Consider the following 14645-nt stretch of genomic DNA (forward strand, 5'->3'; position numbering starts at 1 on the left):
TGCCATGCCATCCTGCACAAAATGGCCTCAGATCTCCCCGTCTGATCATTATACCTGACCACCACAGGGGGAGCCTCTCCTCTCCTCTCCTCCGCCTGCTGTGGTACCATTTAGTATGCTATACCACTCGAGAGACATTCAGTTGTGTGCAGTTATTATCACATATTCCAGTGATGAATACAGAATAAATTAGTCAACGCAGTCTAATTCAAATGCCATATGGAGGATGGGTGAAATTGAAAAAACGGAACAGTAGAATCATTGCTTATGAACATACAGATACATACAAATTTGTATGAGGCCCTAACCTCTCTGATGTTTTTCTGCAGGATCTCCCTCCGGGAGGGTGTAAGCTGAGGTAGTGCCACCCCGCTCACCTGTGCCTGCTGACCGCCTCGACACTTTAGCACCCCCTCCCCCCTCTCCCCCCTCCCCCCCCATCCCCCCCTTGCCCTGCCCCCTGCCCAGCCCCAAACATGGCTCTAGCAGCCTGGATCATCTTCACCTGCGCTGTGGCTTTCAGCAACGTCGCTCCGTCCTCATCAGGTGCGTAACGAACATTGGCATTATGTGGTATTTTGTATACTGTCACATTCCAAATGACTAAAAATGATGTATATTCAATATTTCTTCATTCGTATATATTTAGTAATACAGATAATGTTGCACTGCTCCACTGAGCCAGCTTGTAATGCAGCTCCCGTTGGGTTCACTGTAACTGGCCTGACCAGGTTGTAGACAATGAGGATGTAATATTTATACGTCCGCTACGTGATGGTGGTTGTAAGTATATTGACTTGCTGACCAGGCTGGAAGTACTGCACTTGATTAACCAAACAGCCTCTACAGGGGATGGAGAGAGCTTGTGAGAGTGTGTGAATGTCAATAACTATTTCTTGTCATCTTGATGTTACTTGGAGCGTGGCAAGAATATAAGGGGGAATCCGTGCATGTAATGGCGCCATATGTGTGACCTCCTTGAATGCGCCATGTACCATGATGAATTTCATTGTGTGTGAGCTAGCCGCTAGCCTGGCAGCAGGTGACCTGGTTGGGCTGCAGTGATGCTGGAGGGTGTGTGTGTGTGTGTGTTAGAGGATAGGAGGGAAAGAACAGGGATTGCAGGGACAGGCGGAGGACCGAGGCGGGATGGGAGGGGCTGCTTGGTGTCCTGCTAGCGTCCTGCCACACAGACAGCGGCACACCATCTGCTGTATGCTCTCAGTCAGCTCCGTGCCAACGAGCCACTGGGTGATGGACAGCTCGGACGAGCAGGGGGGAGGAGCGTTAGGTAGAGACGCAGTCGCCACAGGGAGGGGCAAGTGATGAAGCAGGAGGAGTCGACGAAACCGAGGGAGGGAGGTTAAATGTAAACGTGTCAGCAGTGGCTTTAGCTTTCCCTCTGCGTGAGCTCTGATTGGTCAGGTGCAGTTCTAATTTGAGTAGCTAATGTTTCTTTCCATCTTAATTTGGCTGCTCTTGTAACATTGAATTTGAGCAGCGTACGCTCTGTTCCATCGGACACATTTGGCCTCCGGCGGTGTGTTTGTTTGTGTGTGTGGGTGGGTGTGAAAATAATCCAACTATCTGTGTGACCCGGCACTTGGGGGGTATTAATAATGCATTAATAATCAATTGACAGTTATCTGTATTCAGCCCCTAAGCAACTGGCGCAACATTTTGGTTTGATGAAATTAAAGAATATTTCTAATGGGATCCGGCACGCGGGCGTGCACGTAGACACATGCTCGTGCACACCCACGACGTCCTGGTGCTCATAATGTTGGCAGCTGAATTTTGGCTGCAAAGTATTCTCTTTATGCTGTAAAGTGAGATCAGAGAGCAGGAGAGAAATAAGAAAAAGGAAGCGAGGAATTTAGCGTCTAAAGGAAGAGGGCAGGGTTTTCGATGTGATGAGAGACGCCAAAATCACTCTCAGGCTAATCAGAGCTCATTTGGAAACCTGCAGGATCATCACACATGGCTTCACAGTCTAATGTGTACCTCTGCTCCTCCTCCGTGTCCCAACTAATCTGCCATGCTTTAACCTCACGCTACTCCTGGCTGCACATTCTAATATTTACCCTCAACACTCACACAGTTATTCTCCTCTGGAACCAGCTCTGTAATGCAAACGTTCCTAACCGGCTATGAGCTGTGTGTAGACGTACTTCTTCCCCTGCTCTGTACCACAGTCCTCACTCACCTGCCCTATTATCTTGTTAAATCCCAATTTGAAATCCAGTGGCTGCGTGAAATAAAAGGCAATATTTTCATCTGCGTACGCACACTCAAATTAAACCTAGGCAAATAACGTCATGTTCCTTGAAGTATACAGAAAACTACTCCCCGACAGACTGACACGACAAACTGAATGTCCCGCTGATTCCACAGAATGCTTGAGAACGTACAACCCTTCATACGTAGTGTTGCTGCTCCGAAAGCCCATTAGGCTTGCTTAATGTGGCAGGCAGCTGCGGCGCACATGATGAAGTCCTGACACGGAGCTTTTCATTTAGCACAGCACAAGCATCGGCGTGTGTGTATGTATGTGTGTGTGTGTGTGTGTGTGTGTTTGTATTTCTTGTGCACCAGTGGGGAAAGCTGGACCATAATAAGTCCGCTTTTCACATTTCAGCCTGCAATACGTGCGAGGTGTGTTCATTTGTAAATATAGACATGTGTGTCTATGAGTGCGTATAGCAATTCAAGTGAAAGAGTGTGTGCGCGTGTGTTTGTGTGTGTGTGTGTGTGTGTGTGTGTGCGTGCCACTCGTATCAGGACAACCGGTGGCAGCTGACTGGTGGAATCTGTTATCGTCTCCCCTGTATTTAAGCCTCTGCTCTCAGATCAGTGGCGTGGAAAGGCCCCATCTCCTTTAGTGTCTCCTGTGACTTTTCTCCCAAACGGGAGTTATTATTTAAGGATTGGGGAATAGATTTTTTTTTTTTTAAAGAAAAAATAATTATGTTTTACACATCTTCTCAACAAAGTGGTTTAGTCTCTCGACTGTACTTGGATGGTGACGATGTCTGAATGGAGACTGATCTCAATGCAGTATTTTGCTTTCTATAATGCAGGGATGGATAGATATGAAGAATGCCTCTGCGAGCCAGATGCTTGTTTATGACTGAGCTCACAGTTATTTCGGGTCTAAGTGTTGCTTAAAGTAAATAACATTTCACTTGACCTGAAACCACAGCCCATATTTAATTGTTGCACAGAGAAAGAGAGAGAGAGAGAGAGAGAGAGAGTATACTTTCACTCCCGCAATACTACAATATTAAAATGATAATTTCAAAATTGCAACCTACTCACTAATTCATAAGAATTGATTCTCTGACAGGCTTGTAGCAATAATATCTCGAGAGGAGGCAATAAAGAGATAGTGCCGCTAAGCTTGCTATTGTGTGTGCACCGGGCTTCTTGTTGTTGTATAATTTGGTGAACAGCATATTGCTTTATTGTGTGTTTTGTAAACTTTTGAAGCTATATCAGAAACATTGAGCATACTTCAAGGCATGAGCACCAAAGTTGTGTATCGTTTTTTGGCTGATGACAAGAGAAGTCAATGAGGTGAACTTAACACGTACCTGCAGCTGTTAAGGTTCCTTATTAATCATACATATAAATAATTTGGTAAGTATCCTTCATTTGTAGCTACAATTTGCTTTGACATAAGTATGAGCTGCAGAATACAGACACATGACTTACTTACTTTAATTCCAGAACAATACAGACAACTTGCAATTTCAAGTTTCTTAATAACTTTGTGTTTTATAGACCATCAGAACCGGTTAGTTATGTATGTGTTTACAGAGACGAGTAAATGCTCTCATTTTGTCAGAAAATGACCTTTTGAATATGTCTTTTTTTTTCTGCCATAAAGCTGAAATCCAAATTTGTAGCTGACATTAATTGCTAATCTAGCGGCTTGTGAATATTGCGGCGTATCATTTGGATTTTGCAATAAAGAAACAGCTGTAAAGCCTCCCCCCCCCTCCCCCTCTTCTCCTCTCTTCAAGCTTTCATTGCCTCCCCATCTCCCCAACAGTCGGTGCTTCTCACTTCTCTCACTCTGCACTCGTTTTCAACCAAACCAATCGCTCTGCTTTCTCTCCCCTACGCGCCACAGCTATTACCTCTCTCTGCGTCGTGATGTCCTTCCCCCGAACTCCCCCCCCTTTTGCCGGCCTTCCCCTCCTATTCCCTCCGCTGCTCCCATTCTCCTCTCTTCCATTCTCCACCTTCTATTTCACCTCCTCCCTCTTCTGCCCATCGCCTTTACCCTTCTTTCTATCCAGCCTCCCTCCTCGAGTGTCACTCCCCTGGCTCCGCTTCCTTACCCTATACCCACTATCTCGTGTTATCGTTTCCTCCTTCCTCTTTCCTTTCTCTCCATTTTGCCTCTTTCTGTCTTCCCGTACCTCCTCTGCTCCCTTCCCAGTCCTGGTGGTCGCTGTGCTCTTCAAAGCCCTTGGCTGAGAGCAGTAGATCACAGAGAGGCCTGTGTGAGTGAAAGGTTAATGGTTGGCCTTTGAACACATATTGGTAGTCGGGGGCGGGCGGGTAGAAGGAGGGAGAGGCCGGGGCGGAGTGGCGGTGTGTTCTTTCAAACCTCCCTTTGAAGATGACGCACACTACTCTCATTTGTCGCACCCCCTGCACACGGGAGCTGTGCCTTTTTTTTGTTTATTCATTTCGTTCACAGTGTTAGTGCACGCGTGTTTGTGCGTGTGCCCACTTTGTTTGTGTGTTTGCGTTTGCTTGTGGTTGTGTGCAACGGGGTATGTTATTTTATTTTTTTTGTACATTGATTTACCGCAAACAAGCTCCTCCATAAAGGATCGGGGACTGTGTTCCTGTTTGTGCAGTCGTGTGATAGCTGCCTCTTTTCTCTCAGGGCCTCGCTGCGTAACTTTGAGGCTTTGTAGCCGTGAAGGACTGTGTGTGTGTGTGTGTGTGTGTGTGTGTGTGTGTGTGTGCTGGTTTGGGAGTGTGTGTGCAGGAGTGCTGGTGCATCACGCATGTTGTGAGCTCGAGAATGTGTGCATTCGCTTCTCGTGTGTTTTGTGGACTGCGGGTTGATAATTACCAGTCGCAGCTTACGGCTGGAAGACGAGGGCACAGAGTGTGGCAGAGAGTGAAACGCAGGCTGGTAAAACTGCGAGGGTGGGGGTGTGGGGGGGGGGGGGGGGGAGGGGGGGGGGGACGAGGGGAAAACTGGAAGTGAAGGGCCAGGACAAGAAGGAGGGATGCAGGAAACGAGGGGAGGGGTGAAGAGGACGGGTGGGGCGGGTAAATGAGAGAGTTTCCGGGTGGTTGAAATTTGATGAGGGATCGAGGGACATTGAGAAAAAAAAAAGAAGAAAGCACAAAGAGTGGAGGAAACATAGAGTATGTTCATTGCACTGCAGGTGAACAAGATGGCATAAGAGGGATTCAGTAGCGTTTTTTTTCAGCCAAATTTAATTTTTAATTCATATGAAAAATGAAGGCACCGGAGCACTTGAAATGCTGCACAGTGTAGAAACCTACTGGCAAACAGATCGATCAGCTCATAAACATACGCAGATAAATACACCCAGACACACACTCTGTCAACACATCCAAGCCTTTGACTTAGTGCACACGGAGGTTAATTAAGTGTCTAATGCAGCGGCAGGGCTGGGCTTTGACACTCATCTCTCCTAACTGGTCTCTGGATGTGACTTGCAACGCTTCCCAATGCACACGCACATCTTTCTGACAGCAGGCCTTGCATGGTACACTCACCCAGTCCCCCTTCTCTCTCCTTCACACTTCATACTTCTCACTCCCCCCTCCTCTTTCTTATCACTTTATTTGCTTCAGACTCTCACCGCCGTCCTAACTTTGCTCTCTCTCTCTCTGCTTCCCTATTCTCCCTGTGGCTGTTTCCCTGCATCACCCGCAGTTTTACTCCACCACAATGTTTATATGAATCTAGGTCTGACTCACTGTCTGCTGGCCTGCCTCTTGTGATATGTGCTGGAAGCAGAGAACAGAATAGAGTTGTGTTGGGCCTGTAGCACATTTCCCATCCCTCGGGGGATGGAGGATATTTTACACCAGGTGAATCTCGTACTTTTTTAGGCAGGCTGATTTTTATTTTGGGCTTTGCTGCTTTCCCCCCCGCTGAGGCGCTTTTATTGCATAATTAGGCGCCAGGGCCAGCAATGAAGTTGTTTGACAGTATGAGCACGTCCTGTCTCGCCTCCCTCCTCAAGTTTGTGTGTGTGTGTGTGTGTGTGTGTGTGTCTGTCTGTGTGTTTGTGTGTGTTGCTTCGTGTCTCAGCGGCTTTTTAACCGTCTGTCTTGATCTCCCTGCTATGCCTGCTGGTTCCCCCCACAGCAAAGTTTGTCAACAAACACTGAGACTTCTCGAGGTTGAGGGTGGATGAGCGTTAGGGCTTGTGTACCTGCAAGAACTCTGGTGTTTATGTGTGTGTGTGTGTGTGTGTGTGTGTGTGTGTGTGTGCGTGCGTTTGTGCATGCATTATTGCAAATGCATGAGTATGGGTTGCACGAGGGTGTGTGTATTGGGGGTCAATTATCCTATGAATGATGTAATGTTATGAGCTGGGATGTAATGCAGTTCAGTTAGAGGGCTGCTGAGGAGGGAGGCTATCTGTGCTGAGTGGATCAGAACAAGAGGAGGTCCTCGCTGCCACAAATCTGTCTGCCTCACTCCTTTTATGTCGGTGACCTTGCGCCTTCACAAAGAATGGTCGTCATGTTCATCTTCGGCCGGCATCTGGTTTGATGGTTCCTACCTTTTTTCTATTGTTACCCCTCTACCACGTCTAATTTGCTCCGCGGTCCCTCTTCTCCCTTCCTGTGTGTTAGCTTGACTCGGCTCCATCACAGTGGATGTGTGTCATTTCGGCGCTGCTTTGTGTTCTGACCGTATAGCACGACGGGTGACTCCCCATACAGTCGCCCCTCATCTCATCTCCGCTGTCTCCTTCGCTTAGACAGGCGGAGGAGTCAGAGGAGATGAGATAGCATCCTAGCTTTGAGGCCAGCGTTACCCCATCCCATCAATACACACACACACACACACACACACACACACACACTTACACAGCCCCCACCCCCTGCGCCCTCATGTTAGGCCTTTAGGTTTGTCTCAGGATGTCACTTTGTCACAACTCCTCAGCTTGACGGCTGCCTGGATTTGACAGTTGTGGCCGCATCGCCTCAGCTCGTCTGTGCTGACAGGCCATGCTCCAGCGGGTCATTACGCTATAACTTGCAGTGCTAAATGAGTCGCTAAGATGCAGCACTAAGCTGATAAACTACTGTAGACATTGGTTAATTCTGCACTAGAGAGGGATTCCTATCGCTGATACCTCTTAGTTTTGTCCGATGGCTGTAGAATGAGTTTACTCACGTTAACTAAGGAACTAACCTGAAACTTATGAGGGACTTTCTATATTTTATCCAGAGCTGACTTAAAAGGCATGTGTATATGTATTCGGTATACTTTAACAGTAATATTCCACTACTATCTCCGGGCAAAAAGAGGATGCTCTTAATGCCATTTGAAGTTCATATTAAGGACGGGGATATAACAAGAATCCTACTTCATCAGAAGCATGCAACTACAACTCGGCGAAAATATTCTCTGGCACTTTGCTTTGTGCCATGCTGATGAGTAACATTAGGAGACGACTGCTGGAACAGACAGATGGGCTAAGAGGGGCTGATCACATTTCAGCCTCCCCGAAAGACGGTCAGCCATCCAGCTGCAAAGCTCCACATAATCTCCCATTGTGAGTCAATTGCAAAGTCGCTATCATAGTCTCTGGCTCGTGGCTACCTGTGAGGCCAAACCTTCTCACTCAATTATTTCTGAGAAAACACGCTGTCGAGTTTCTGTGATAACGCAAGCAAAGGTCGAATTATGATCAAATCAAAGTGCTTTTATGTTTGAAAGCACACCGCCGAGGACTGAACGTTTTTCATCATCATGTTTCGATGAAGAGAAATCTCTTTTCTATTCAGACTGTGAACTTTTCAGAAATCTTTCCCCAAATCAGTCTTGAAATAACAAACCAGATTTTTCTTTTAAAGTGCTGGTGGTCACAACTCTTGGTTGCAGTTCATGTCTCCTCATTTTCCAAATGATGTTGAACGAATGACTTTGTGCAAAGCCTGGCTTCTTCAAAATGTTGTTCTTGTCTGGGTCCAAAACATCTATTCACCCTCATGCTTTAATTACTGTGTGAGGATAATGAGTCAAATCAAATCAGTTCTCTCTCTTGCTCTTAATTTGTATGGAGCTTCTATTATGAAGGCAACCACTTCAGCCTCACACCAGCTGCCCTGTAGGGACACCAGGCCCCCGCTCGCTCTCTCTCTTCCGTCTCTTGCACACTGCCACATGTAATTATCAAATTGGCTCATATCACTCTCAGTACGTGGGACAATTGGTAACCATTTCTTGCGGTTGACAGGTATTAACACAGTTTTATATACCACGGGAGATGAGTCATAGCCTCACAGTGCGGGATTAGATCCACCTATACATATGGCTGCCGCTGAAGACACTTTGTCATCCAGCTATTATGATTCTGACAGGCACGACTAAATGGCCACGTGTAAGTCTGTGTGTGTGTGTGTGTGTGTGTGTGTTGGCTGAAGAGACCCTGAAACCTTAATGGATTCCTGCAGAGTGAAGGACAATCGTAGCCCATGGCCAGTCTAAGCTTATCCTCTGCTCATCTCATCTCAGCTTAGCTCAGAGCCAGCCATGACTCCAGCTAGGCCTCAGGCCATCTGGATGACACACAACTACGTACACACACGCACACACACACTCTCTCTCTCTCTCTCTCTCTCTCTCTCTCTCTCTCTCTCTCTCTCTCTCTCTCTCTCTCTCAAACACACACAATACGCCATTCAGAAATCTCTCCGCAAATCAATATGTCAGGTACATCCCTGTCGTATTTACATGGCGAATTCCACCTTAAACCTGGAACATGTCAAACATTGTTGGCGTGAAATATGATACAATGTGGCGAAAGTAGAGAAATAGGCTAGTTACGGTGGTTGCTTTCGCCATTGAAGCTCAATAATGGATGTGCTCAATTATGGCGAAATGTATACAGTAATAGTCGGGCCAGAAAAAAGAAATGCCTGGAAATGTGAATGGATTTAGGTTCATGCATCACAATCTGTGAAATTGGGCTGGGGACGTTACTTTTCCAATGTTTACATTGATTCAACATTCTCAAAATAAAAGCGACCAGACACAACAGCCACGGTAACAAGCTGGAATAATCTGCACAACAACAAACTGAGCAGCATAACTATCAGCATTGCAATGGCCCATTATTGATCAAAAACAGTGCAGAAATGACATTATTCCGTCCCGTTAACACAACCCCTTGTTCTAAAAATAAATGAACTCCTCCTTGGGCTGTTTTGCCCAAGAGCTGAGCCCTTCCACTGAAGTATTAGCGCTCATTGGCGTCACAGATGGCCCCGAATGGCCAAAAATAGTTACCATATCAAGTGTGTTTTGTATATAAAGTATGTTTAACGTGTGGTGTGCTGCCTCTGATAGGGGCTAAGTGGAATGAGCGTGATCACTCCTGGTGGTCCGCTTCAGTTTAACACTCCTCTTGGCTCACTCGCTGGTTCTAATGGCTGGCCAGCTGTACGCTGCTGTGTACTTACACCACAGGGTAGTTAAGAGAACCAGGCCACACACTGACACTATGCATTGTAATGACACCAAGACTTTGCATGTATGCAAGTATGTGAGCGCTTGACTGTGAACGTGTACACTCGCCTGCCCTGTACGTCAGCCGATTTGCTAATTTGCTAGTGTGGTTTGTCTGTCTGGCCTCGCCTGCTGTTTGCATCTCTGCTTGCTTTAATTAGTATGCGTTTTTGAATCCAGGCCTTTGTGATTTGGCACTGGCACTGCGTTGCTGGCGAGGCATAAAAAGATTTGAAGTCTGTCTGTGCTAGTCATTCAGCCTTAATGGCGTTAGTTACACAACTGAACTCAAGTCCCTGCTGCATAAATGGGTGACATTTAGAAATACGAGAAAGTCCGACGGCAGTGAATCATGTAGCGCACCGCTGCGGAGCATGTTGGGGATGACTGACATTGACATTGACCCAGATGGGCACTGCTCCTGAATGGACAGCGGCTGAAACGTAAGCAGTGTAGCTCAGTGTCAGCGAGTGAAAAAACAGCCCCGCTCTGTGGGTTTCTGCACTAACAGAAGTGGGAGAGGGGCTGACTCAGTGCCCCCGTCTGCTGCTGAGCCCGTCTGGCACGGGGGAAAGGCTGTGCACGGAGATCTTCTAAATTCCAGCCTGCTTAAGTGGCACATGACCTGCTCTGTTTAGATATGACAGCATGACAATATCAGCTTACTGTGTGTCATGTCCTCCCCGCTGACGATGGAAAGCAGAGCCCAATCAAAGCCCTCTACTCCTTCAGGACAGCAGACAGCACACACCAGTCTCTGACGCAGCAGTCATTTCCCCCAAAGAGATTTTGTCAGTTCAGGACCATGGACAGCGGCTCTCACAGTCGCTGGCACGAGCCTCGGCGCAGAGAAACACTGGCTGTCCTTCAACACCACAGAGACGTTCACTGCCAGATTATTACTCACTCTGTCTCTACTTCTATTCTGTTTCAGCCATTTAATCATTTGTGATTTGTGTGCGTCAGTGTGTGTGTGTGTGTGGCTAAATAAAGAGAAGTTGGATAGGTATGCAGTTATGGAGAGAGCTGGGTAGACAACAAGTGTCTCTCTCAGCGCCTCTTTGGAGCCCTCTTTCATGCCTCTCAGCTTGGCTGAGCGATTAACCCTGAATACCTCGCTGTCCCTGCTGACCCATCTCCACGTAGAGCCCTGCTACTGGTCACAGCGTTGCATTGACATGCCTCCTAGGTGGCTGATTAACAGCAGTGACTGTGCAAATGGTGTACACACCAGAGGTGACGTTGTACAGAGACACTAATTATCTTTCTTTGCTACCTCTACCCTGACTTCCTCTGGTATTCAGAGGGAATGCTAAGGTGCTGCTCCGACACCCCACGAGGTGGTGGAATATTTGAGGGATGCTGGGAGAGACACAGTGTGATAAGCGGCTGCCGGGGCTGTGTGTAGGAGTTTGTTAACATTTGAAACTCTCACAGTTTGTTTCACAAGTGGTGCAATATATTATGGGAAAAGCTGGTACGGCTGCAAATGCATCATGCCAATACGTGATCTTCCAATGTGAAAACTGGATTGTGAGGCTGTGCTGAAACGTTACTGCTCAGTGGAGGCGAGTCGATAAGAGCTAATTTGTGTTTTACATGAGGACAATGGCAACCACTTTCATACCGCCTGCTCTTGTCAAATACTACACATCATATTTACAATGCGGTCGAATAATAAAGTGCCCGCTAAAAGTATCCCGGTTCATTGAATTATCAATAACTTTTGCCTCTCGCCCCCTTTTTTCCACTCCAGCTCTGAGCCGGTCCATGATGCCCTTCGGCTTGATGCGTCGCGAGCTGGCGTGTGAAGGCTACCCGATCGAGCTGCGCTGCCCTGGAAGCGACGTCATCATGATTGAGACGGCCAACTACGGCCGCACAGATGACAAGATCTGTGACGCAGACCCCTTCCAGATGGAGAATGTGCAGTGCTACCTGCCCGACGCCTTCAAGATAATGTCACAGAGGTAACTATTGATCTGTTTGGATCTTGTATGTGTGTTTGTGCATAGCCTGCTTTTGGCCAAAAGAAACAAGATACTCTGACAACATAATTCCTCCAGAATGTCCTGTTTATGGTGGTTTATTACGTGTGTGTGAATGCCTATGTTCTGGATTGTTCTGGAAGGGTTTGTTGGGCTTCCTACAGCTGCTCACTGTGTTTGCGCTCAGCATCTGCTTCCTCTGAGCTCAGATCAATGGAAGTCTTCTCCCAGCTATATCCATCACGCATGTAATGGAGGCTACAGGGTGCTAGCGTCGGGAGAGAGCAAGGGAGGGAGGGGAGTGGCAGCGAGAGGGGTGGAGTGGAGAAACGGGTAAAGGAGGAAGAGAGACTGATAGAAATGATGGGATGATAGAGTGAGTTCAGCAGATATTTGAGATGTGAAGGGGGTAAGAGAGAGAGAGAGCAGAGGGGAGAAATGCTAAAAGCTGAGAAGGATTATGTGATGAGAATGAGTGAGCAGTGTGTGTGTGTGTGTGTGTGTGGGTGTGTATCTTTTCATCGGGGTGTTTCTCTGGGTGTTCAAACGTGAGAAAGCATCCAGCGATGCGGTTTGGGTATTATGTGCATGTGAATGTTTTCCTTGTGCATGTGACGGTGGAGTATTTGCCTTCGCCCCTCGCGTCCTTCCCCCTTCTCTCAGCTCTAATTGCTCCCACTCACAATCCCCCAGGAGTCTCTTACGTCACTCGCCCTCTCTGCCTCTTACCTCCCTGCTTCCTTCTCTCTATCCTTCATCCCTCTCCTTCCCCCCCCCCACACCCCCTCTCTGTTTCCCACCTCCCCTCGAGTGCAGCTGTCACATGATCTAGTCTAGTGTGAAATTACTCCCTTCCCCACCGTTCTACTCATCTTTCAGAGCCTGAAGATGTTTTTTTTGTCTTTCTTACAATGGCACTCGTCATTTCTTTTCTTTTATCACTTACTTCCTCCTCTCTCTCTCTCTCTCTCTCTCTCTCCCTCTCTCTCCCTTCCTTCCCCACCTGTCTCCTCTCACAGGTGTAATAACCGCACCCAGTGTGTGGTGGTAGCGGGGTCGGATGTGTTCCCAGATCCCTGTCCAGGGACCTACAAATACCTGGAGATCCAGTACGAGTGTGTCCCCTACAGTGAGTACCGAGACCCCCGTCACCCTCCCCCCACCTCCCCAACTCCCTCACCCCATTCACCTCCCCCCCCCCCCCGTCCTCCAACCTGAATCTCCCACCCCCCTTTTTCAACCCCCCCCCCCCCCAAAAAAAAAACTCGCCAACTTGACGTTCTCACACTTACACATGCACACTTGCTCTCTATGGCTTTTTTTCCCCCAACACAAGCACAACAAAACACGACAGATGGTCATCCTCACCTGCTTTCTCTCTCTCTCTCTCTTACGTTGTGCTTCTCTCTCTCTCTCTCTCTCTCTCTCTCTCTCTCTCTCTCTCTCTCTCTTTTCTTTCTCTCTCATACACTTACAATGCACAGACACACACAGACACACATGCACGCACTTTGCATAGAACGCTAAACCTTTTTTTTTTTCTTTATCGACAGAGCAACGCAACAGTCGCTGAGAGGGATTTTCACATGGGGGGGGGGGGGGGGGTGAAGAAACACAGGGTCCGATAAGCACTTCACACAGACCCACTGCAAACGTGGGGTCAGCCCTTATTGGCGATCACAACAGTGTAACACACACCGCACCAACACACTCACACACTGATTGACCCAGGGGTATGCCACTGCCTTTATCAGTTGCCAAACACCTTTGCTGTCCCTCTGATTTGAAATTAAAATTAAAATTGGGTGCAGTGAGACTGGGGGGGGGGGGGGGGGGGGGGGGGGGGGGGGGGGGGGCGTTGTGTGTGTGTGTGTGTGTTTGTGTGTGTGTGCTGCACCTCACAATAGGAATGTTAACACAAACACAACAGGGGCTTATTTTAGACAACATGACCTGGAGCACCACACATTTTAATGTCCCCATGGTAACGGCTGACTTCCACACAGCACTGCTCGGAGCTCCGTGGCAGGTGTGACACACGCGCGCACACACACGCGCACGAGTCTACCTCGCACTTGCAAAAGGGGGAACACACACAGTTGCCCTCATTCTCTTCCTCCCTCTGACTCGTCTTCCCCAGAGCGAGCACGCACACGCACACACGCACAAACCAAAGCACACAGCCGAGGGAGCAGACACACAAAGGATTACACGGCGTTGTGTTGATCCTCGTTCATGTGAAAATCTCCGCTCAGTCTCCCCTCCTCCCTCTCATGTATTATTACTCTCAGCATTGATCCCCTCACTGTGCAGGAACACCTGGCTGGAGGGGAGGGGCACCAGACAGAAGCATAATTGGGGTGCAGGAAGGGGTGCAAGGATGATTAAGGGTGTTGGGGTGGTGGGAAACTTCTTGGGGTCAAGGGGCTGTTTGATTGATTGGGGTGGGGATTTGGGGTGATTCTCTCTGCTTTTTCCTCAGGCACAGATGTTGCGGCGAGCCACGAGTTTGGAGTCGTCGCCAAGCCGTTAACCTCCTTTACTCTCTTCTTCCTCTCCATCTCATTTCAGAGGTCTCTCCCTCATCCTTCTTTTTGCTTATTATCTCAGAGTCAATATCACCCGTTTCCTCTGCGTCTGTATTGTGCTTTTCTCTATTTCACCTCCTCTCTACACTTTAAGCTCTTTAATCTTTATCCATCGACCCCCAATACTCTCATTATTCCTTTATTTATATTCTCCGTCCATCTAAATGTGACACTTGTCATTCTATTCAGTCTCTTCCGCTGTCTCTGTCATTTTTTTTCCTTTTACAGGTGGAACGAATAGTCAAATATCCGACCACCCAGCTCGGATGGAGAGGCTCGAAGAAACTCAGGGACTTCCAAGCACCTCTCTCAGTCTTT

At 47.9% G+C, this 14645-nt stretch overlaps 1 protein-coding gene across 1 annotated transcript in view; it reads left to right on the top strand.

Moving 5' to 3' along the window:
• Positions 1–476: 476 nt before the first annotated feature.
• The window catches only part of adgrl1a (adhesion G protein-coupled receptor L1a), a 46707-nt gene continuing 32538 nt past the window's right edge, over positions 477–14645 (top strand). Inside the window, exons 1-3 of the mRNA XM_034539572.1 lie at positions 477–546; positions 11508–11721; positions 12759–12868. Of these exons, the coding sequence (XP_034395463.1) occupies positions 477–546; positions 11508–11721; positions 12759–12868 (394 nt within the window). The remainder of the gene's footprint in view (positions 547–11507; positions 11722–12758; positions 12869–14645) is intronic.

The sequence above is a fragment of the Cyclopterus lumpus genome, chromosome 8 (assembly GCF_009769545.1).
Source record: "Cyclopterus lumpus isolate fCycLum1 chromosome 8, fCycLum1.pri, whole genome shotgun sequence".
In the NCBI taxonomy this organism is placed as follows: Eukaryota; Metazoa; Chordata; class Actinopteri; order Perciformes; family Cyclopteridae; genus Cyclopterus; species Cyclopterus lumpus.